At 35.5% G+C, this 25,856-nt stretch overlaps 2 protein-coding genes across 2 annotated transcripts in view; both read left to right on the forward strand.

Moving 5' to 3' along the window:
• Positions 1-467: 467 nt before the first annotated feature.
• Positions 468-16,763, forward strand: LOC114539271 (matrilin-2-like). Its single transcript, XM_028559900.1, has 22 exons — positions 468-549; positions 963-1,006; positions 3,138-3,191; positions 3,713-3,739; positions 5,718-5,744; positions 6,288-6,326; positions 6,610-6,755; positions 8,497-8,698; positions 8,934-9,056; positions 9,856-9,972; positions 10,141-10,470; positions 10,625-10,864; positions 11,435-11,470; positions 11,661-11,690; positions 13,112-13,138; positions 13,807-13,845; positions 14,122-14,267; positions 14,658-14,859; positions 15,036-15,158; positions 15,955-16,071; positions 16,238-16,568; positions 16,733-16,763. The coding sequence occupies exons 3-22, from the start codon at positions 3,140-3,142 to the stop codon at positions 16,761-16,763; spliced, it is 2,385 nt and encodes a 794-aa protein (XP_028415701.1). The 5' UTR covers positions 468-549; positions 963-1,006; positions 3,138-3,139.
• A 112-nt stretch (positions 16,764-16,875) lies between these two features.
• LOC114539273 (fibrillin-2-like) overlaps positions 16,876-25,856 on the forward strand; it is a 42,674-nt gene continuing 33,693 nt past the window's right edge. The window contains exons 1-9 of the mRNA XM_028559901.1: positions 16,876-16,972; positions 20,251-20,330; positions 20,787-20,988; positions 22,086-22,202; positions 22,370-22,699; positions 22,862-23,101; positions 23,675-23,710; positions 23,901-23,930; positions 25,361-25,387. Coding sequence (XP_028415702.1) covers positions 16,876-16,972; positions 20,251-20,330; positions 20,787-20,988; positions 22,086-22,202; positions 22,370-22,699; positions 22,862-23,101; positions 23,675-23,710; positions 23,901-23,930; positions 25,361-25,387 — 1,159 coding nt within the window. The remainder of the gene's footprint in view (positions 16,973-20,250; positions 20,331-20,786; positions 20,989-22,085; positions 22,203-22,369; positions 22,700-22,861; positions 23,102-23,674; positions 23,711-23,900; positions 23,931-25,360; positions 25,388-25,856) is intronic.

Here is a 25,856-nt window from a genome sequence, read left to right on the forward strand (position 1 = left end):
ACTAAAATCACGATAAACATCACAAAATATAACCATTGTTAATAAACAACCAATATAGAAGTAATACGGGAAGCTTTTGCAAATTAACATGTTCTACATGGCAGGTTTTTAAATTTATGACGGAAATAGCAGCAATAATTAAAACCGCAGGTAAGCGCTAATACTCGAGAAATTACAAAAGCAACGCATTCCTGTGAACAATGCTCTCTTGAATATGAATATAACACAGTTTGTAATCAGAGAGAAATATTCCTTCGTTTGCAAACAGTTTGCATGTGCCGCTATATTGCCAGTTATTGCATGGTGATCTACGTTTCAATAAAAACAATCCGCGTAGAGATTGAGGTGAATCAATCGGTAGATTATTTTACCGAGAACAAAGAAAGTTATTTAAATGTACCGCAGTTTAGGTTCAGTGAGTTTTGCGTGACTGGGGGTATATTATTGAGTGAAAACAAGAATTAAATTAAGACATCAGAGTGTCAGCATAAAGATAGCATCGTAGTTTATATCCACAGTAAAACCAGTGCGAAAGGAAAAAAATAGAAGGTAACTTTTACTTTTGTATGGTATAAAGTACAAACAACTATTACTCTGCAAAAAACTTATACCACAGTGCTCATTGATAGAAATGCAAATAAATTTGGACTAAAATAGTCAAATTTGCATCGTGTAATCATAAACCCAGGTTGAGCATTCCGATTTGAATGCAATTTTATTAATAATTTTCCAAAGGTTGTAAACCAACCTTAGCGTAATAAGCCACATATATATTTGACGGTGTTATATACAGATATAGCAACAGCTGATGAATGAAATTGCCGATGTAGAAGCTAAGCGATGTTATGCTTGACATAATATTGAATGCCTCAAGCCATATTATAGTTTCTCAATTATTCGAGGCTGACATTAGTTATAATATAATAATGTAATCCGGTGTATCAATCGTTTTTCCTTTTTAGTAAGAGGGTTCTTCTCGCCGTGGGGCGAAAGTCCAAACGAGACGGTTAGTAATTATCTTCTAGGATAGAGTTATAGTGCGTGTAAACGGTCACTTTGTTAGTCAAGTAAATGCCATTCCTGTGAGTGCTTTGAAATGTATTCAACCAATTGCAAATTTGAGCACTTTATTTATCGATAAGCAATTTGTAGTGGTGACGACTCTACAGGCTTAAAAGCGTAATCATTACGTAACTTTTTTTCGTAATCATTACGTAATTTCCAAAAAGTATAAAATCCAATTCATATAGCGCGATAAACATTTAAATTTTGTTTGGAGCGTGCTTCCCCAAAAAAAAATTTTTCAAGACCAAAAGTGCCCTTTTTGTTTACTACGTACTTACACATGCCCAAATCTTTTTGTAAATATACTCCTTGCAACTTTGGCTATCAAACTGTCCCAATACATATTTCTATTAACCTAAAGTGGTGTCCCCTCCATCTCTGGATGCTTCCTACGCCTTTGTATATTCTGTTACGTATTGCTGTTAACTCCCTATTGTTGGGATGACTACATGTACACGACTAAGGACATTCACAACTAGTTTGTCATAAGCCAGAAGTCAAACTCAAAATTACAATTAAAATCACCCGTGAGTGTTTTTAAAGCCCCATTCACACTGCGCACAATTTAAGTTTTGGTACTGATTAAATTAGTTCCGATAAAAATTGAACCATCAATTTTAAGTACTTCAAATGTCATCAATGTCAATTTTATTTGTAGCAAAATTGAGAATGAACTTATAAAAGTTGAGTGAAAATACGAGTGAAACTTTATGCTGTAACTGTAACTACTTTTAGAATTTTATCGGTACAATTTTCCCCCTACCATTACATGTATGTCATTTCAAACTTTAAATAATAATTGTCAGTAAATTATCAATATGAAATTCATCCGAAAATAAATATTGAAGAAAAGAACATATTCTAGATGCCAAAATTTAATTGCACCACAATTATAAAACCACGGGTGGCCAGTTTGTGTTCGAGAAGATACCAATACCGATCTACAAAGCACGCAGATAATATTGTGATATACTTTCTAAAAAAATCGTGTAGCGATGGAAATACAGATTCGCAGATTTGATCGAAGACAAGTGAAATTGCTCTAACTAAGCTGCAGTTCAGGTTCACAGAGTTTGCCATATTTGGCGGTATATTATTGATTCAAAAAAGCAATGGAATAGATTAACTCATCAGGGTGTCAACATAATTATTACTCCGGCGTCAGCGACGGAGTTGAAAAATTTGCCTCGGGTTTTTTTCTAAATATTTTTCGTCGTCGCGAGCATGTCTTGGCGCGAAATTTAATAGTATTTGAAATGTGTATGTGACCGTATTTATCTACCTCACAAATTTGTCTCCCAAGGTTGTGGTGCGCAGCTTTAGCTAATTTTCCGATGCGCGATTTGATTTCGCTCGCATGATATGGCAATTCCTTCAAGAGGAACAAATAAACCGTTCTTTTCATGCTGTTCGATTAAGTTTAGATTTAATTGGTGTCAGAATATATTTAATACATGTAAATTCTGGTCCCATTTTAATAATATTGCTGCCATTTCGCCGTTTAACACGATGAGGATATTGAACGGATAACTTTCAATTAGCTGAAGCTGGCATCACTCATAATATAATACTCGAACTCGAAATTAATATATCTAGGTACAGGGTGTATACTAAAACAATTAGACAACTCGCCTTCGTTGACTATGAGCGAATAGTCAACTCAGATTTCACCTTCGTTGACTATTCGCTCATAGACAACTCGGACTCGTTGTCTAATTGTTAAATAGAAACATGCAAAATGTTTTCTATTTCTTAATTATTACACGTTATGAGGTAATAGCTTGGCGTGTCATTTCGTCACGCGTGGACAAGACGATTTTACACGTGACTATTACCTAATCAGAGGCTTTAAACAAATCACCAGTTCTTTTTTTTTTTCCACGTTTATTTGCGAACCTAAACTCATAGATCAGCTTCATATGCTTTGTTTTCAAAAGCATAAAATTAATGAAGCCGTAATGATGTTGATCGATGATAGGAATTCTATACTTCGTCTTGGACATCTAAATATAACATTGAAATAATTACAGCTTTAGTGCAAGTATTTATTCCCCCCTTATTTTAATTTTTAGAGATGTCGCTTTCAAAGGTCACTCAATTGCTCTTTTGTCTAGCGTTTACTTTAGGTAAGTTGCTCATTATCCGCGACCTTTAAAATTGCCCGTTTGACTTATCAATAATTATACTGGATTAGCATAGGTGATCAAGCGATGGCGAGTACAATTCGGGCGTAATCGTAAGAATGCTGTTTAAACGTTTTGCCAAAATTGGACGAGCTGCCGGGGCGAGTTTATTCGAAAAGTTTTGCACCGATCGCCTCTGTTGCTATGGTAACAATTGGATTAAAACATGTTGTCTCTTAGCACATTTTTTCGAAACGAATTTTATCTATTTTTAACAAAATAATTAAAATGTGACCAATTTCGTTGTTTTGCAAAAAATATGGGCTAACGGTCCCTCAAATCTTGGAATACTACGGATATATATGATACGTGTGGGATCCCGCATGTGGGCCGTTCGTCAACATATCAGGATATGAAAATATAACAAGACGAAGCGAGGAACTAAGAGCAAAGAAATCCGTTCTTATTACACGATATCAATTATACATGATAGAAATCAGAAATCTTGTTTTCTTCTTTTACAGGCACCACTACGTCAACGAATAATACAGGTAATATATTTATCGTTATATACTTATTGTTGAATATTCGAAATCATCACGTGATGCATATCAGTATACGTCAGGAAATTTGTAAAATAGGAATTAAGAAGTCAAATATTCTTTGGTACATATTTCTTTATGTCGGTGAGCTGGCTATCTAGCCAATTTTTACAACAAGCAAATTTGCGTTTGAGTGGGTTTGGGCGACTCTTAATAGACCTTTCCCCTTTTAGCACTAGGCGCGCTAAGCATGACGGTAGGAGTATGCAAAGTTGCTTTCGAACGAAATGGCTGCCGTATGTGCGGTGAATTTCGTGCGAGAGAAGAATCGGCGGATTTTTAACATCATTTCGTGTCCATCGATATTTGTTTTCTTTGGAAAATTGCGAGAAGGTTCGTCACTACAAAACACCGAAATTTCATGACGATCTGGGCGTTAATGGCGATAAAAATCCGTCGAGAAGATGCCAAGTTGTGAACAATCTTCGCTCAAATTTGCTTGCGAAAAGTTGACTAACGTGTACTGAAACAGGTGAGTTCGCTTTTCAACTTGCGATCGGCTGATTATTTTTACAAAATAAGCGTAACTGATTGTGTTTCTTTTTGGATCTCAGCAGTATTTTACTTTTATTCTTGTGCAAATATCGTTTTTAGCTTCCAGAAATTGGCATATGTTGCCAAGATTTTGTTCGAATTTGCCACTAAGCTGCCCTTGGCCCTCGGAAATGTTTTTAGCTTGTTTTGGCGCGAAAATACCCGTATTTAAACCTAGTAGCCCAAAGGTAATTTGTGTTTTAATCTAAAGCGTCCATCCAGTTTACTATCGCGGTCTGTGACGTAAACACCAATTGGTATAATTGTATTATAAGAAGATAAGGTTGGCAACTAAATATAAATTAACGACGTACACTCTCAAAACTATCGAAAAAAAACATTGAAAATATGCAACATAACTCACAAAAAACATCATAACAATAAAATTTGATGTTTTTAATTGCTCCCCAGTACATTTTCTTGTTGAAAACAACTCTAGAAATACGAAAAATTTAGCGACACTTTTCGTATTGCCATGAATTTTTTCGCCGTAACGATGCGGGATGTCTTTTGCCTAGCACTGGTTTTCGATTCAAATGGCGAAGCAGCGACCTCATTGGCTCTTAAAATTGGCGAACACCAATTTAATTATTCGCCAATTTTAAGAGCCAATGAGGTCGCTGCTTCGCCATTTGAATGGAAAACCAGCGCTAGGGAAAAGACATCCCGCATCGTTACGGCGAAAAAATTCATAGCAACACGAAAAGTTTATACTAACAGATACGACGCCTTCTTATACATCAAGTCGAGGTAAAATCAATATCTAAGATATGAACTTATCGATGAAATTTAAGACCACACTTATTTGGTCTGAACTGATTTCAAACGCTTGCAGTATATACCGATTCCAAGAATATACGTGCGCTTCGAATCGCTGTTAATTTACTTACCTGGCAGCGATAAGCAACGGATAATAAACCTAATAGTCTTCGACCCGACCTAGGTGAGCTAAGGCACTTTTGTATTTGAGTTACGTAAGTTGACATTTCAATGAGCCGATCGACGTCCACAGCGGGTCGCATGAGGGACATAATTGAATTGATGTAATTTATTCATATAGGGGACAATTTAGCTGTTATTGTTCGCTGGGTTAATTGAGACATTCGCTAACATGTAACAATATGTATTATCTATATTACTATTACCGGCGTTTCAAAGGAGCTAAGAGTAAGAAAAATATTTCGATATAAATTTAGTTACGTAACTAGAACGAAATTTATGGGGTCAGTATTCATTATTCTATTTAATTCTTGCGGACGGATTATACTCTTGCCAGTGTAATAGCATAAAATACAGCTCCGTCGGGTAGAACTAAATATATGAATATTTACTTCCCCTACGCCGCTGCATAAATGACATAAAAAACGGGGGAATTTCGTTTTTTCTTTTACAGGCACCATTCCATCCACTACTAATCCAGGTAATAAATAATTGGTACTCAATGTTGATGTTTCACTGCCCAGCCGCGGATATCCGACAAATAGCAGATTTTTCACTCGTTCTAAATTATTCTTGTTTGTTAATTCTTAAAATTTTATTAATTTTTTAAGCATTTTTGCGCTGCTTAAAAAGGCCAAATAGTCAACTGGTAGACAGGGCCACGGAAGATCGGTAACTTGAGGGAAAATATTTATATATCGTAAAAAAAATCAATTTCATAAGAAACTAACATTGCCAAACGCGAATATATGAACAGTTTTACTAAGTTTAATACGATCTTTCAAAAAAAGTGGAAATAATTCAAAAGCGGAAATTGTCCATAGTTGACACATTTTTGTCAGCAGTTCTTCGCTTAGGTTTGATATCTTTTTGACTTCCTCGAAATTAAAACAAAAACTAACCCTTAGCATGATTGTCACAAGATTCGCAAAAAATGTAAAATTTCCAGTCGCAGCTATATTTTAATAGGATACAATATAGAAGACTAATATAATATATATTATATTAATTTATTTCTTCACAGCAACGTACAGGACACCACCTTTTACGACATCAGCGCCAGGTAACAGTACCATTAGTAATTATTAATGATGAATATTTGAAAACGGGGCTTTTGAATTATGTTTCCATTTTTGCATTGAGGAATAAGAAACTAATAATGCCGAACGGGAAAATATGAATAATTGCCCTTCATGCACCCTGAACTAATGCGTTTCTGCCCCTATAGGTCTAGGCTACATAAGTTTGAAAATGCATGTTTCTATCAACTATTCTAATAAAAAAAATCGCCGATAAATTCTGCTTTTTTTTATCTTTCAATATTTTTGTGTAAATAATCTTTCTAGATTTATGTGGCGAAAGACAATTGTATCCTCCGGGAAAACTCACAAGCCCTCTTTATCCTCATCCATACCCTAATCGCATTGATTGCAGTTGGACTATTTCCAGCACCAATGGAAGAAATATTTTACTAGAGTTTACATCATTCTTGGTAGGCTTCTTTGATTTAAAATATCGCTTCTCCGCGGCCTTGCATGTTTTGGTGAAAAATACCTTAGCGACGTAACATATTTTTATACGGCATATATGCATCTTCTTATCGTTTTTTTTTCCCGAAAGTCTGCTTACGTGTCAACTAGTGTCTCGTTCCTCTTTCCCCGCTTAGTCGTTAACTGTGTTCAAATTCTTGTACGTTTGCATAGTGACATCATGTAAATATGTTTATATCCATAATCTTTTCCTAAAAATCGATCTTCATTCATTAAAGGCGTTTTTGCGACGTTTCCCCATTTTGGATTATCAATGTAATTAACTTTCAAGTTTTGTCGAGCTAGATATGTTAATTCCGTCGCAATTCAATATAAAATTAAAAGGTTTAAATAATACAAAGATCAGAGGCGTCGCTAGCTTGATAAGTGGGGGTTGGGGAACATATTCACGTATTCGTTTTTCAAATGACTAAATCATCTCTTCTTAAATTGATTGTTTTTACAGTCAGTCAACATCAATATATCAAATCAAAAATACTCCTTGTGTATAGGTTTCCCAGTGTCGCGAAGATCAATTATTTGCCTATTCTTTGGGGCTGTAATGTAAAATAATTTTACTTTAATGGTCCAGATTTTTTTATAAAAACTCTTTTTTCTTTTCGAAAAGGGAAACATTTTTTAACATCCAAGAACAGTTCAATATGAAAAAAATTCCTTTTATTCTTGCTAATCATTTACTTTTTATTAATCGAAGCGAAATCTTTATCAAGAAATATGAGACCGAGGTCTTTTTGAACGGACTGGGCTCGAAGACCGAGGTTTGTTCAAAAATATCGAAGACCGATACTTCTCGCGGTAAAGACCGAGCTAGCGAGGTTAATAAAATATTTATTATACGGCATAAGGCATAATAAAATTATTTGCACCTGAAACAAACAAGAAATGCATGAATTCAAATTATTAGCCTGGTACGCAGTGATAAAAACAGAAACAAAATATTGAATTTTTTAGTTTACATAAACTCGGCCTAAACTGTCTGGTGTAAGTTGTTCGAAAGTCGTTTAGCTTAAGCGGCGTATAAGTTCGAAATGGAAAACAAAATTATCTTTTTGTTAGACAATTGAGCGGAAACATTTCTATATAAAAAGCTTAATTTTGAATGGAAGTAATTTTTTCTCCGTTAATCACTTAACACCATTTCACCGGAAGTAACGATTGCAATATAATCATTCGATGAGAACAGGCAGCATATCCGGAATGAATCAGAACGAGATCGATGTCAGGATATCTTGGATAACTTGCGAAAGCGGAATTCAGTCATTGTTTTATTATTCATTGAAATTTGAGAAAAAACAAGCATATTCATTGTAAATTTTATTGTGTATAAAAGAGATAAAAAGCTCGTAAATTTACGATACCGGTATAAAACGGTGGGCGCGACCAATACTCTCCACAGATAACAAATGAGAAAAATAGCGCGAGCACAGTCGCAAATCTTAAATTATCCATACATTTTCAGCTAATCAAAGACGATTACACTATCAAATGAATAACAGTAATCTTTCATCGAATGAACTTTAATTATTAATATCTTTGTTTTGATTTTATACAAAACATTATTTTCTATTTATGTCTTTAGAAATCCTTAGGATAATATAGTTTCAAGCTTTAAACAGTTTGAAATCAATTTAATCGCATGTGCAAAATTGACAAAAAATTTACACAAATTGCATAACATTTTAGCTGGAAAGTGGTTCCAGTTGTGGATATGACTATTTGGAAATTTATGATGGAAATTCAACGTCAGCGAAAAGACTGGGCAGATTCTGTGGACAGCAATTACCAAGAAATCTGGTATCATCTGGACCCAAATTGTTCACGGTGTTTCATACGGATGGCTCAGTGGCATACCCTGGTTTTGTTTTGAACTATTCAACTCCATATGGTAACATGTAACTAAAAATAACTTTATGGAAGAATCTTGCGCGAGCATGCTCACTAAGCCCGGAATAGTTAAATAAATGTGTCGCTGAGAGATTGTTAATTGAGATCGGTCAAAAAAATGTCAGAGGAAAAAAAGCATCCTCAGAAAGCGAAAAGAATTTATTCCTATAACTATAGGCGAAGAGGAATTTCTGACACAAACCGCTATAAATTATTCTCTAATCATTTCATTTTAGATATAGACGAATGTAAACTTGGATTTCACAACTGCAGTTTTGAAAAATCATGTATAAATACTAACGGATCATTTTATTGCGTTTGTATCATCGGTTATGCAGGCATGGGAGAAGCATGCACAGGTATATCTTTATCGCTTAAATATAGCTGCATTGCAGGGTATATAATTTATATAGGACAAGAGGATATCAACTTGCTTACTGTGCACTGCACGTGGCTTCTTTCTTTACTGTATAGAGGTTATAATGGAATACGCGGCTTTAGTTTACGATTTAAGGCTGAGTTTTTGCGAACAATAGTTATGCCAAATGGAAAACTCATTAAAAGTATGGGCAAGTCTGTTGTATTAAATTTGAACTGATCAACTTTAAGATAAGTTCAGCACGGAAATTATTTTGTTAGCGGACGAATACGTGAAAACATATATTAATTAGCGATTAAAAACTTTCTGGAGCGGTGATAATCATAGGTCAATCTTTTCAAAATTAACCTACGTTTATAATTATCATCTTTTCGACCATGGATATACCGTTACTATATGAACCTTTCGAATATAAATTCAGAAAAGATTGACATCTCTATATAGCCTCGCCCATATACTGTAAAATATTTTAATCATACAAAAAGAATGCAAAAGGTATGTGAAGTTAAACGTTAGCAGAGAAACACGCTTTAATGTGCAGAGTGTTTGATGTTCATGGAAATAGCACTCGTAGTGAATAATCATGACATAAAATATTGATGAAGTTGCATTTAGAGTGACTTTACAAACCATTCTTAACAAGTTGATGACATGAACTCTGGGGATGTAAGGAATGTCAAAACCAGACACCCATGCAAGCTAATTAACTAGAAACTAGTGGTACCTTATACCCGAACTGTTGCCGACTTATTTCAAATTATCTTCAAATTATCATTCAGATGTGGACGAATGTGAACTTGAAATTGACAACTGCGATAGTCATGCATCGTGTGTTAATACCAATGGTTCCTTCAATTGTCTTTGCAACTTTGGTTACGTTGGAGATGGAGTGACATGTACGGCATATTTTTGACATCCAAAACATTTTTTAATACATCCATTACCTTCTTTAATTAAGAATAATTCTGTTGGACCTAGTTGATAATTGTTTGATCGCATCTCGAAAGGTGAAACACAATTGTTTTTGCGATGGTCTTAATTACTGTTGTTACTCTCGTTTATAGGTCAAAACATTACGATATGCCCGAAAAAGGTTGACCTCGGATTTATGTTGGACAGTTCTGGTAGTATCGGGTCATCTAATTTTGATAAAACAAAATCTTTTATAAAAGATATTACTGATTATTTCAACATTTCGCCAAACAACACAAGAGTGGCAGTTATGTCTTACGCGACACTTTCCACTGTGCACTTTTCATTTTCTCGAAAGTTTGTCTCCCGACAAGATCTTCACTCAACAATAGACAGCATTCCGTACAGTGGAGGAGGTACTAACACCGCTCAAGCATTGATCAAAGCTTATGCAGAAATGTTCAATGACTCTCAAGTTACAGGTATGAAATTGGGATTAATTATACAAATGTCAAATATTGAAGGGAAATAATTTATCGTTCTACCGACGTATTCATACTTATATCATGCATTCTGATTGTGTTACTGGAAATGTAAACTTGCTACATTAGTGCCGTTATTTGTAATATATTTTAGGAGTAAAGAAAGTTTTGATAGTTTTTACTGATGGTCAAAGCAGTGCAAATGTTTATCATCCAGCGCAACAACTTAAAAACATTGGCGTCATCATATTTTCCATTGGAATTGGCTCAGGAATTAATGTTTTGGAACTGAGAACAATGGCTTCTGCTCCTGCAGATGATCATGTTTTCCTGTTGAATAACTTCAATGAATTCTCGTCCTTGGTTCAGAATCTGTCATTCTCTGTTTGCAATGGTATGGTTTAGAGATTATTTAATTACCACAATTTTTTATTACCATTCCTGTGGTTACTTAATGAAAGAGAATAAATTGAATATAATATTTACTGTGCGAATTGATAAAAACCGAGCGTTGTGTAAAAAGTGCGAAGTCTAAAACAGATAATGCATGCATTTAATAAGGCCTTAGGTACATTTCGCATTGCCAAAAATCGGGCGTAGAATAATCGATGAAATATAACGATTAAATATTCACCACGTTTTAATACGATACCTAAAGAAGGAAATACGCCCCCAATTTCTCTACGATATATGACTGCAGATGTGTAAAAAAGGCTTATATAGCAGAATATTCATTGTCGAGTATGGTGGTAAAATGCATGTCGAAAAGATTGTATATACAACCTAACATTATTAATTAGGTATAATTATAGTTACCATTTTTTGTCCCGTTTTAAAATTTATTTGCAGCCAGTTACATATAGAGCGCAAAACAAAAGACTATCCGTGGTTCGTGCATGGGGCTCGAAGGTCAGAAAACTGTTACGAATTTGTAAAAATTTCAGTTATTTTATTTTCTTTAAAGGCAACGCGACAAGACCTTCTAATACATCTAATCCAGGTAAAATATTCAATCTTTTTTTGAAATTTGAACTGAGCGGCCAACTTCGAATTTTTAGCTTTTAAAAATGGTCTTCTTTGTATATTATGCTTTTAAGTCGTTTCACTTGTTTGGCAAATTAACAGCTGACAAAAATTAAACGGTGATTATAATCTTTGAGAATGTGCAGAAATATTTTTCTTATTAACAGATACGACGCCTTCTCATACATCAAGTCGAGGTAAAATTAATCTCTAAGATATGAACTGCATGATCAATAAAATTTTAGGCCACACTTACTTGGTTTTAACTGATTTCAAACGCTTGCTGTGTATACCGATTCCAAGAATAAAAGTGCGTCTTGAGTCGCCGTAAAATTATTTACCTGACAGCGATAAGCCAAGGATAATAAATCTAAGAGTCTTCAACCCGACATAGATGCACTAAGGCACTTGTGTATTTGAGTTTTGTAAGTTGACATTTCAATGACCTGGACGACGTCAGCAGCGGGTCGTATGAGCGACATAATTGAAATGAAGTAATTTATTCGTATAGGGAGCAGTTTAGCTGTTAAGGCAGGCGCACACTAGAGCTACATGCTTAGCAAAAAGTCATTCGTGGCCATTGGCGTAAGCCAGTTGATCTCGTGTGCGGGCGACTTTTCCGGCGTCTTTGGTCATTCGTGCCACTTACGGCAAATATCTAGCATGTTTGATAATCTCTGCCTCACGTGCCGAAATTTTTCCGCGTGCGGCAAACTGAAAGCTATCTGCTTATGGATTGTCTTAACAGCGCATGCGTAATATACGAAAGTATACATCCAAGATGGCGGACAGATTGCAAAAACAAAATTATGGATGGAAGTGAAGACGAAGAGGTGTTGTTATTTTTGTTGCTGTTTCGTCGGACTATAGATTAAACACCGTTATCCAAGTGCTATTAATTATATTACCTGTTTGAGAAAGCTTACTAGCTATTTCTGCAATAGCGGATTCCCGTTTCTCTCTGTTTCTATTCACATCGTATAAACACTTGTAATCTGGCCAAAGATCAACCATTTTGTCATCCAATATGGTCTCAGCCACCAATTCGTTTTGCTTTGTTTGCACCGCTATCTTGGATGTCTACTTTCGTATATTACATATGCGCTGTTAAAACAATCCATTTCAGTTTTCCGCACACGGAAAGATTTCGGCACGCGAGGCAGAAATTATCAAACGTGCTAGATATTTGCCGTAAGTGGCACGAATGACCAAAGTCGCCGGAAAAGTCGCCCGCACACGAGAGCAACTGGCTTACGCCAATGGCCACGAACGACTTTTTGCTAAGCACATAGCTCTAGTGTGCGCCGGCCTTTAAAGTGCGCTGGGTTATTTGAGCCATTGGTTAACATGTAACCATATCTATATTACTATTACTGGGGTTTCAAGGAGCTAAAAATAAGAAAAATATTTCGACATAACTTTAGTAGCTTAACTAGAACGAAATTTCGGGGCTGAGTATTCATTATTTAATTCTGGCGGACGGATTACACTTGCAAGTGCAATAGCTTAAGATACAGCTCTGTCGGGTAGAACTAAATATATGAATAATCACCTGCACTACTCCGCTGCATAATGACACAAAATAAAATACGGAGAAATTTCGTTTTCTCTTTTACAGGCACCATTCCACCCACTACTAATCCAGGTAATAAATAATTGGTACTCAATGTTGATGTTTCACTGTCCAGCGGCGTTTATCCGACGAATAGCGCTATCCACCGAGCTGGTTTTTCAATCGAAGCATTTTTTCTCTGCTTGAAAAAGTCAATAATTATCGAAAACACATGGGCCACGGAAGATCGTTAGCTGGAGAGCAAATATCTATATATCGTAAAAACAATCAATTTCATAAGAAACTAATTTTGCCAAACGTGAATATATGAATAATTGCCCTCCCCGACAATAGCAATCTTCCACGGCCCCTGTCTGTGGAAAGGGCTATCAAGCCTTCGTAGATGCATGCAATTCGCCCCAGGCCTTAGCTAATAAAGGTTTAAACATCTTCTCATTAACCATTCCTAAAAGTTATTGTTCGTTAGATCTTTAAACATATGATTGGTATGAACAGTTTTACTAAGTTTAATAAGCCCTTTCAGAAAATGTAGAAATTTGTCAAAAGCGGAAAGTTTCTCGCTTGAATTTGATATCTTTATGATTTCCTCGAAATTAAGACAAAAATTAACCCTTAGAAAGATTGTAACCAGACCCACAAAAAAACAATAGTTTCCATTCGCAGCTAAAATAAAATAGTATATATATCAAAGAATATAAATTGAAGAAAAAGATTAATTATACTAATTTGTTTCTCCACAGCGACCTACAGGACAGTACCCTTTACCACATTAGCGCCAGGTAACAGAACGCATTAGTTAATATTAATTATGCATATTTGAAAACAGGTCTTTGGCATTGCGTTTCCATTTTTGCATTGAGGTTTAAGAAAGTAATATTGTCGAACGTGAATAATATGAATAATTGTCCCCCCCCGAATTAATGCTCTTCCGCCGCTATACGTCTGGGCTAATTAAGTTTGAACATGTTTCTATCAACCATTCTAATAAAAAATAATCGCCGATAAATTTCACTTTTCTTTATCTTTCAATATTTTTGTGTGAATAATCTTTCCAGATTTATGTGGGGAAAGTCAACTGTATCCTCCAGGGAAACTCACAAGCCCTCTTTATCCTCTTCCATACCCTAATGGCATGGTTTGCAGTTGGACTATTTCCAGCACCAATGGAAGAAATATTTTACTACAGTTTACATCATTCTCGGTAGGCTATTTTGATTTAAAATATCGTTCCTCCGGCCCTGTTTGAGCGAAAAAAACCTTAGCGACATAACAAAGTCATGTTTTTATACCTAATAACTGCATCGTCTTAACGTTTTTATTCCGAAAGACTGCTCACGCGTCAGCTAGTGTATCGTTCCGCTTTTCCAGCTAATCAAAGACGATTACACTATCAAATGAATAATAGTAATCTTTCATTGACTGAACTTTAATTATTAATATGTTTGTTCTGATTTTATACAAAACAACATTTTCTATTTATGTCTTTAGAAATTCTTAGAATAATATAGTTTCAAGCTTAAAAAATTTGAAATCAATTTTATTCGCAGTGCAAAATTGAGAAATAATTTATACAAATTGCATAACGTTTTAGCTGGAAAGTGGTTCTAGTTGTAAATATGACTATTTGGAAGTGTATAATGGAAATTCAACGTCAGCGAAAAGGCTGGGCAGATTCTGTGGACAGCAATTACCCAGAAATCTGGTATCATCTGGACCCAAATTGTTCACGGTGTTTCATACGGATGGCTCAGTGGCATTCCCTGGTTTTGTTTTGAACTATTCGACTCCTTATGGTAAGTTGTAACTAAAAATAACTTTATAGAAGAATCTTGCGCGAGCAAGCTGACTAAGGCCGAAATAGTTAAAAAATGTCCCGCTGGGAGATTGTTAATTGAGATCGGTCAAAAAAATGTCAGAGGAATTTCTGACACAAACCGCTATATAAATTATTCTAATCATTTCATTTTAGATATAGACGAATGTAAACTTGGATTTCACAACTGCAGTTTTGAAAAATCATGTATAAATACTAACGGATCATTTTATTGCGTTTGTATCATCGGTTATACAGGCACAGGAGAAGTGTGCACAGGTATATATTTATCGCTTATTGTAGCTGCATTGCTTGGTATATGATTATATAGCACAATAGGATATTAATATTCTTGCTGTGCACTGCACGTCGCTTCTTTCTTTACTGTATAGAGGTTATAATGGAATACGCGGCTTTAGTTTACGAATTAGGGCTGAGTTTTTGCGAACAATAGTTATGCCAAATGGAAAACCCATTAAAAGTATGGGCAAGTCTGTTGTATTAAATTTGAACTGTTCAATTTTAAGATAATTACAGAACGGAAATTATTTTGTTAGCGGAAGAATACGTGAAACATACATTAATTAGCGATTAAAAACTTTCTGGAGCGGTGATAATCATAGGTCAATCTTTCCAAAATTAACCTACGTTTATAATCATCATCTTTTCGACCATGGATATACCGTTACTATATGAACCTTTCGAATATAAATTCAGAAAAGATTGACATCTCTATATAGCCTCGCCCATATACTGTAAAATATTTTAATCATACAAAAAGAATGCAAAAGGTATGTGAAGTTAAACGTTAGCAGAGAAACACGCCTTAATGTGCAGAGTGTTTGATGTTCATGGAAATAGCACTCGTATAGTGAATAATGACATAAAATATTTATGAAGTTGCATTTAGAGTGACTTTACAAACCATTCTTAACAAGTTGATGACATGAACTCTGGGGAAGTAAGGAATGTCAAAACCAGACACCCATGCAAGCTAATTAACTAGAAACTAGTGGTACCTTATACCCGAACTGTTGCCGACTTATTTCAAAATTATCTTCAAATTATCATTCAGATGTGGACGAATGTGAACTTGAAATTGACAACTGCGATAGTCATGCATCGTGTGTTAATACCAATGGTTCCTTCAATTGTCTTTGCAACTTTGGTTACGTTGGAGATGGAGTGACATGTACGGCATTTTTGACATCCAAAACATTTTTTAATACATCCATTACCTTCTTTAATTAAGAATAATTCTGTTGGACCTAGTTGATAATTGTTTGATCGCATCTCGAAAGGTGAAACACAATTGTTTTTGCGATGGTCTTAATTAATGTTGTTACTCTCGTTTATAGGTCAAAACATTACGATATGCCCGAAAAAGGTTGACCTCGGATTTATGTTGGACAGTTCTGGTAGTATCGGGTCATCTAATTTTGATAAAACAAAATCTTTTATCAAAGATATTACTGATTATTTCAACATTTCGCCAAACAACACAAGAGTGGCAGTTATGTCTTACGCGACACTTTCCACTGTGCACTTTTCATTTTCTCGAAAGTTTGTCTCCCGACAAGATCTTCACTCAACAATAGACAGCATTCCGTACAGTGGAGGAGGTACTAACACCGCTCAAGCATTGATCAAAGCTTATGCAGAAATGTTCAATGACTCTTCAAGTTACAGGTATGAAATTAAGATTAATTATACTAATTTAGGCCAAGGTCAAATATTGAAAGGAAATAATTTATCGTTCTACCGACGTATTCATACTTATATTATGCATTCTGATTGTGTTACTGGAAATGTAAACTTTATACATCAGTGTCGTTATTTGTAATGTATTTTAGGAGTAAAGAAAGTTTTGATAGTTTTTACTGATGGTCGAAGCAGTGCAAATGTTTATCAACCTGCCCAACAACTTAAAAACATTGGCGTCATCATATTTTCCATTGGAATTGGCTCAGGAATTAATGTTTTGGAACTGAAAACAATGGCTTCTGCTCCTGCAGATGATCATGTTTTCCTGTTGAATAACTTCAATGAATTCTCGTCCTTGGTTCAGAATCTGTCATTCTCTGTTTGCAATGGTATGGTTTAGAGATTATTTAATTACCACAATTTTTTATTACCATTCCTGTGGTTACTTAATGAAAGAGAATAAATTGAATATAATATTTACTGTGCGAATTGATAAAAACCGAGCGTTGTGTAAAAAGTGCGAAGTCTAAAACAGATAATGCATGCATTCAATAAGGCCTTAGGTACATTTCGCATTGCCAAAAATCGGGCGTAGAATAATCGATGAAATATAACGATTAAATATTCACCACGTTTTAATACGATACCTAAAGAAGGAAATACGCCACATTTCTCTACGATATATGACTGCAGATGTGTAAAAAAGGGCTTATATAGCAGAATGTTCATTGTCGAGTATGGTGGTAAAATATGCATGTCGAAAAGATTGTATATACAACCTAACATTATTAATTAGGTATAATTATATAGTTACCATTTTTTGTCCCGTTTTAAAATTTATTTGCAGCCAGTTACATATAGAGCGCAAAACAAAAAACTATCCGTGGTTCGTGCATGGGGCTCGAAGGTCAGAAAACTGTTACGAATTTGTAAAAATTTCAGTTATTTATTTTCTTTAAAGGCAAAGCGACAAGACCTTCTAATACATCTAATCCAGGTAAAAATATCTCAATCTTTTTTTGAAATTTGAACTGAGCGGCCAACTTCGAATTTTTAGTTTTTAAAAATGGTCTTCTTTGTATATTATGCTTTTAAGTCGTTTCACTTGTTTGGCAAATTAACAGCTGACAAAAATTAAACGGTGATTATAATCTTTGAGAATGTGCAGAAATATTTTTCTTATTAACAGATACGACGCCTTCTCATACATCAAGTCGAGGTAAAATTAATATCTAAGATATGAACTGCATGATCAATAAAATTTTAGGCCACACTTACTTGGTTTTAACTGATTTCAAACGCTTGCTGTGTATACCGATTCCAAGAATAAAAGTGCGTCTTGAGTCGCCGTAAAATTATTTACCTGGCAGCGATAAGCCAAGGATAATAAATCTAATAGTCTTCAACCCGACCTAGATGCACTAAGGCACTTGTGTATTTGAGTTTTGTAAGTTGACATTTCAATGACCTGGTCGACGTCAGCAGCGGGTCGTATGAGCGACATAATTGAAATGAAGTAATTTATTCGTATAGGGAGCAGTTTAGCTGTTAAGGCAGGCGCACACTAGAGCTATGTGCTTAGCAAAAAGTCATTCGTGGCCATTGGCGTAAGCCAGTTGATATATACGATCTCGTGTGCGGGCGACTTTTCCGGCGACTTTGGTCATTCGTGCCACTTACGGCAAATATCTAGCATGTTTGATAATCTCTGCCTCACGTGCCGAAATTTTTCCGCGTGCGGCAAACTGAAAGCTATCTGCTTATGGATTGTCTTAACAGCGCATGCGTAATATACGAAAGTATACATCCAAGATGGCGGACAGATTGCAAAAACAAAATTATGGATGGAAGTGAAGACGAAGAGGTGTTGTTATATTTGTTGCTGTTTTGTCGGACTATAGATTAAACACCGTTATCCAAGTGCTATTAATTATATTACCTGTTTGAGAAAGCTTACTAGCTATTTCTGCAATAGCGCATTCCCGTTTCTCTCTGTTTCTATTCACATCGTATAAACACTTGTAATCTGGCCAAAGATCAACCATTTTGTCATCCAATATGGTCTCAGCCACCAATTCGTTTTGCTTTGTTTGCACCGCTATCTTGGATGTCTACTTTCGTATATTACGTATGCGCTGTTAAAACAATCCATTTCAGTTTTCCGCACACGGAAAGATTTCGGCACGCGAGGCAGAAATTATCAAACGTGCTAGATATTTGCCGTAAGTGGCACGAATGACCAAAGTCGCCGGAAAAGTCGCCCGCACACGAGAGCAACTGGCTTACGCCAATGGCCACGAACGACTTTTTGCTAAGCACATAGCTCTAGTGTGCGCCGGCCTTTAAAGTGCGCTGGGTTATTTGAGCCATTGGTTAACATGTAACCATATCTATATTACTATTACTGGGGTTTCAAGGAGCTAAAAATAAGAAAAATATTTCGACATAACTTTAGTAGCTTAACTAGAACGAAATTTCGGGGCTGAGTATTCATTATTTAATTCTGGCGGACGGATTACACTTGCAAGTGCAATAGCTTAAGATACAGCTCTGTCGGGTAGAACTAAATATATGAATAATCACCTGCACTACTCCGCTGCATAATGACACAAAATAAAATACGGAGAAATTTCGTTTTCTCTTTTACAGGCACCATTCCACCCACTACTAATCCAGGTAATAAATAATTGGTACTCAATGTTGATGTTTCACTGTCCAGCGGCGTTTATCCGACGAATAGCGCTATCCACCGAACAGCTGGTTTTTCAATCGAAGCATTTTTTCTCTGCTTGAAAAAGTCAATAATTATCGAAAACACATGGGCCACGGAAGATCGTTAGCTGGAGAGCAAATATCTATATATCGTAAAAACAATCAATTTCATAAGAAACTAATTTTGCCAAACGTGAATATATGAATAATTGCCCTCCCCGACAATAGCAATCTTCCACGGCCCCTGTCTGTGGAAAGGGCTATCAAGCCTTCGTAGATGCATGCAATTCGCCCCAGGCCTTAGCTAATAAAGGTTTAAACATCTTCTCATTAACCATTCCTAACAAGTTATTGTTCGTTAGATCTTTAAACATATGATTGGTATGAACAGTTTTACTAAGTTTAATAAGCCCTTTCAGAAAATGTAGAAATTTGTCAAAAGCGGAAAGTTTCTCGCTTGAATTTGATATCTTTATGATTTCCTCGAAATTAAGACAAAAATTAACCCTTAGAAAGATTGTAACCAGACCCACAAAAAAACAATAGTTTCCATTCGCAGCTAAAATAAAATAGTATATATAATATCAAAGAATATAAATTGAAGAAAAAGATTAATTATACTAATTTGTTTCTCCACAGCGACCTACAGGACAGTACCCTTTACCACATTAGCGCCAGGTAACAGAACGCATTAGTTAATATTAATTATGCATATTTGAAAACAGGTCTTTGGCATTGCGTTTCCATTTTTGCATTGAGGTTTAAGAAAGTAATATTGTCGAACGTGAATAATATGAATAATTGTCCCCACCCCGAATTAATGCTCTTCCGCCGCTATACGTCTGGGCTAATTAAGTTTGAACATGTTTCTATCAACCATTCTAATAAAAAATAATCGCCGATAAATTTCACTTTTCTTTATCTTTCAATATTTTTGTGTGAATAATCTTTCCAGATTTATGTGGGGAAAGTCAACTGTATCCTCCAGGGAAACTCACAAGCCCTCTTTATCCTCTTCCATACCCTAATGGCATGGTTTGCAGTTGGACTATTTCCAGCACCAATGGAAGAAATATTTTACTACAGTTTACATCATTCTCGGTAGGCTATTTTGATTTAAAATATCGTTCCTCCGGCCCTGTTTGAGCGAAAAAAACCTTAGCGACATAACAAAGTCATGTTTTTATACCTAATAACTGCATCGTCTTAACGTTTTTATTCCGAAAGACTGCTCACGCGTCAGCTAGTGTATCGTTCCGCTTTTCCAGCTAATCAAAGACGATTACACTATCAAATGAATAATAGTAATCTTTCATTGACTGAACTTTAATTATTAATATGTTTGTTCTGATTTTATACAAAACAACATTTTCTATTTATGTCTTTAGAAATTCTTAGAATAATATAGTTTCAAGCTTAAAAAATTTGAAATCAATTTTATTCGCAGTGCAAAATTGAGAAATAATTTATACAAATTGCATAACGTTTTAGCTGGAAAGTGGTTCTAGTTGTAAATATGACTATTTGGAAGTGTATAATGGAAATTCAACGTCAGCGAAAAGGCTGGGCAGATTCTGTGGACAGCAATTACCCAGAAATCTGGTATCATCTGGACCCAAATTGTTCACGGTGTTTCATACGGATGGCTCAGTGGCATTCCCTGGTTTTGTTTTGAACTATTCGACTCCTTATGGTAAGTTGTAACTAAAAATAACTTTATAGAAGAATCTTGCGCGAGCAAGCTGACTAAGGCCGAAATAGTTAAAAAATGTCCCGCTGGGAGATTGTTAATTGAGATCGGTCAAAAAAATGTCAGAGGAATTTCTGACACAAACCGCTATATAAATTATTATCTAATCATTTCATTTTAGATATAGACGAATGTAAACTTGGATTTCACAACTGCAGTTTTGAAAATCATGTATAAATACTAACGGATCATTTTATTGCGTTTGTATCATCGGTTATACAGGCACAGGAGAAGTTGCACAGGTATATATTTATCGCTTATTGTAGCTGCATTGCTTGGTATATGATTATATAGCACAATAGGATATTAATATTCTTGCTGTGCACTGCACGTGGCTCTTTCTTTACTGTATAGAGGTTATAATGGAATACGCGGCTTTAGTTTACGAATTAGGGCTGAGTTTTTGCGAACAATAGTTATGCCAAATGGAAAACTCATTAAAAGTATGGGCAAGTCTGTTGTATTAAATTTCAACTGTTCAATTTTAAGATAAGTTCAGAAGGAAATTATTTTGTCAGCGGAAGAAATACGTGAAAACTATATTAATTAGCGATTTAAAACTTTCTGGGAGCGGTGATAATCATAGGTCATCTTTCCAAAATTAACCTACGTTTATATATCATCATCTTTTCGACGATGGATTTACCGTTACTATATGAACCTTTCGAATATAAATTCAGAAAAGATTGACATAATCTCTATATAGCCTCGCCCATATACTGTAAAATATTTTAATCATACAAAAAGAATGCAAAAGGTATGTGAAGTTAAACGTTAGCAGAGAAACACGCCTTAATGTGCAGAGTGTTTGATGTTCATGGAAATAGCACTCGTATAGTGAATAATGACATATAAATATTTATGAAGTTGCATTTAGAGTGACTTTACAAACCATTCTTAACAAGTTGATGACATGAACTCTGGGGAAGTAAGGAATGTCAAAACCAGACACCCATGCAAGCTAATTAACTAGAAACTAGTGGTACTTATACCCGAACTGTTGCCGACTTATTCAAAATTATCTTCAAATTATCATTCAGATGTGGACGAATGTGAACTTGAAATTGACAACTGCGATAGTCATGCATCGTGTGTTAATACCAATGGTTCCTTCAATTGTCTTTGCAACTTTGGTTACGTTGGAGATGGAGTGACATGTACGGCATATTTTTGACATCCAAAACATTTTTAATACATCCATTACCTTCTTTAATTAAGAATAATTCTGTTGGACCTAGTTGATAATTGTTTGATCGCATCTCGAAAGGTGAAACACAATTGTTTTTGCGATGGTCTTAATTAATGTTGTTACTCTCGTTTATAGGTCAAAACATTACGATATGCCCGAAAAAGGTTGACCTCGGATTTATGTTGGACAGTTCTGGTAGTATCGGGTCATCTAATTTTGATAAAACAAAATCTTTTATCAAAGATATTACTGATTATTTCAACATTTCGCCAAACAACACAAGAGTGGCAGTTATGTCTTACGCGACACTTTCCACTGTGCACTTTTCATTTTCTCGAAAGTTTGTCTCCCGACAAGATCTTCACTCAACAATAGACAGCATTCCGTACAGTGGAGGAGGTACTAACACCGCTCAAGCATTGATCAAAGCTTATGCAGAAATGTTCAATGACTCTCAAGTTACAGGTATGAAATTAAGATTAATTATACTAATTTAGGCCAAGGTCAAATATTGAAAGGAAATAATTTATCGTTCTACCGACGTATTCATACTTATATTATGCATTCTGATTGTGTTACTGGAAATGTAAACTTTACATCAGTGTCGTTATTTGTAATGTATTTTAGGAGTAAAGAAAGTTTTGATAGTTTTTACTGATGGTCGAAGCAGTGCAAATGTTTATCAACCTGCCCAACAACTTAAAAACATTGGCGTCATCATATTTTCCATTGGAATTGGCTCAGGAATTAATGTTTTGGAACTGAAAACAATGGCTTCTGCTCCTGCAGATGATCATGTTTTCCTGTTGAATAACTTCAATGAATTCTCGTCCTTGGTTCAGAATCTGTCATTCTCTGTTTGCAATGGTATGGTTTAGAGATTATTTAATTACCACAATTTTTTATTACCATTCCTGTGGTTACTTAATGAAAGAGAATAAATTGAATATAATATTTACTGTGCGAATTGATAAAAACCGAGCGTTGTGTAAAAAGTGCGAAGTCTAAAACAGATAATGCATGCATTCAATAAGGCCTTAGGTACATTTCGCATTGCCAAAAATCGGGCGTAGAATAATCGATGAAATATAACGATTAAATATTCACCACGTTTTAATACGATACCTAAAGAAGGAAATACGCCACATTTCTCTACGATATATGACTGCAGATGTGTAAAAAAGGGCTTATATAGCAGAATGTTCATTGTCGAGTATGGTGGTAAAATATGCATGTCGAAAAGATTGTATATACAACCTAACATTATTAATTAGGTATAATTATATAGTTACCATTTTTTGTCCCGTTTTAAAATTTATTTGCAGCCAGTTACATATAGAGCGCAAAACAAAAAACTATCCGTGGTTCGTGCATGGGGCTCGAAGGTCAGAAAACTGTTACGAATTTGTAAAAATTTCAGTTATTTTATTTTCTTTAAAGGCAAAGCGACAAGACCTTCTAATACATCTAATCCAGGTAAAATATTCAATCTTTTTTTGAAATTTGAACTGAGCGGCCAACTTCGAATTTTTAGTTTTTAAAAATGGTCTTCTTTGTATATTATGCTTTTAAGTCGTTTCACTTGTTTGGCAAATTAACAGCTGACAAAAATTAAACGGTGATTATAATCTTTGAGAATGTGCAGAAATATTTTTCTTATTAACAGATACGACGCCTTCTCATACATCAAGTCGAGGTAAAATTAATATCTAAGATATGAACTGCATGATCAATAAAATTTTAGGCCACACTTACTTGGTTTTAACTGATTTCAAACGCTTGCTGTGTATACCGATTCCAAGAATAAAAGTGCGTCTTGAGTCGCCGTAAAATTATTTACCTGGCAGCGATAAGCCAAGGATAATAAATCTAATAGTCTTCAACCCGACCTAGATGCACTAAGGCACTTGTGTATTTGAGTTTTGTAAGTTGACATTTCAATGACCTGGTCGACGTCAGCAGCGGGTCGTATGAGCGACATAATTGAAATGAAGTAATTTATTCGTATAGGGAGCAGTTTAGCTGTTAAGGCAGGCGCACACTAGAGCTATGTGCTTAGCAAAAAGTCATTCGTGGCCATTGGCGTAAGCCAGTTGATATATACGATCTCGTGTGCGGGCGACTTTTCCGGCGACTTTGGTCATTCGTGCCACTTACGGCAAATATCTAGCATGTTTGATAATCTCTGCCTCACGTGCCGAAATTTTTCCGCGTGCGGCAAACTGAAAGCTATCTGCTTATGGATTGTCTTAACAGCGCATGCGTAATATACGAAAGTATACATCCAAGATGGCGGACAGATTGCAAAAACAAAATTATGGATGGAAGTGAAGACGAAGAGGTGTTGTTATATTTGTTGCTGTTTTGTCGGACTATAGATTAAACACCGTTATCCAAGTGCTATTAATTATATTACCTGTTTGAGAAAGCTTACTAGCTATTTCTGCAATAGCGCATTCCCGTTTCTCTCTGTTTCTATTCACATCGTATAAACACTTGTAATCTGGCCAAAGATCAACCATTTTGTCATCCAATATGGTCTCAGCCACCAATTCGTTTTGCTTTGTTTGCACCGCTATCTTGGATGTCTACTTTCGTATATTACATATGCGCTGTTAAAACAATCCATTTCAGTTTTCCGCACACGGAAAGATTTCGGCACGCGAGGCAGAAATTATCAAACGTGCTAGATATTTGCCGTAAGTGGCACGAATGACCAAAGTCGCCGGAAAAGTCGCCCGCACACGAGAGCAACTGGCTTACGCCAATGGCCACGAACGACTTTTTGCTAAGCACATAGCTCTAGTGTGCGCCGGCCTTTAAAGTGCGCTGGGTTATTTGAGCCATTGGTTAACATGTAACCATATCTATATTACTATTACTGGGGTTTCAAGGAGCTAAAAATAAGAAAAATATTTCGACATAACTTTAGTAGCTTAACTAGAACGAAATTTCGGGGCTGAGTATTCATTATTCATTTCTGGCGGACGGATTACACTTGCAAGTGCAATAGCTTAAGATACAGCTCCGTCGGGTAGAACTAAATATATGAATAATCACCTGCACTACTCCGCTGCATAATGACACAAAATAAAATACGGAGAAATTTCGTTTTCTCTTTTACAGGCACCATTCCACCCACTACTAATCCAGGTAATAAATAATTGGTACTCAATGTTGATGTTTCACTGTCCAGCGGCGTTTATCCGACGAATAGCGCTCTCCACCGAATAGCTGGTTTTCAATCGAAGCATTTTTTCTCTGCTTGAAAAAGTCAATAATTATCGAAAACACATGGGCCACGGAAGATCGTTAGCTGGAGAGCAAATATCTATATATCGTAAAAACAATCAATTTCATAAGAAACTAATTTTGCCAAACGTGAATATATGAATAATTGCCCTCCCCGACAAAAGCAATCTTCCACGGCTCCTGTCTGTGGAAAGGGCTATCAAGCCTTCGTAGATGCATGCAATTCGCCCCAGGCCTTAGCTAATAAAGGTTTAAACATCTTCTCATTAACGATTCCTAAAAAGTTATTGTTCGTTAGATCTTTAAACATATGATTGGTATGAGCAGTTTTACTAAGTTTAATAAGCCCTTTCAGAAAATGTAGAAATTT

Source organism: Dendronephthya gigantea, unplaced genomic scaffold, assembly GCF_004324835.1.
Source record: "Dendronephthya gigantea isolate DGI-Jeju-01 unplaced genomic scaffold, DenGig_1.0 000197F, whole genome shotgun sequence".
In the NCBI taxonomy this organism is placed as follows: Eukaryota; Metazoa; Cnidaria; class Anthozoa; order Malacalcyonacea; family Nephtheidae; genus Dendronephthya; species Dendronephthya gigantea.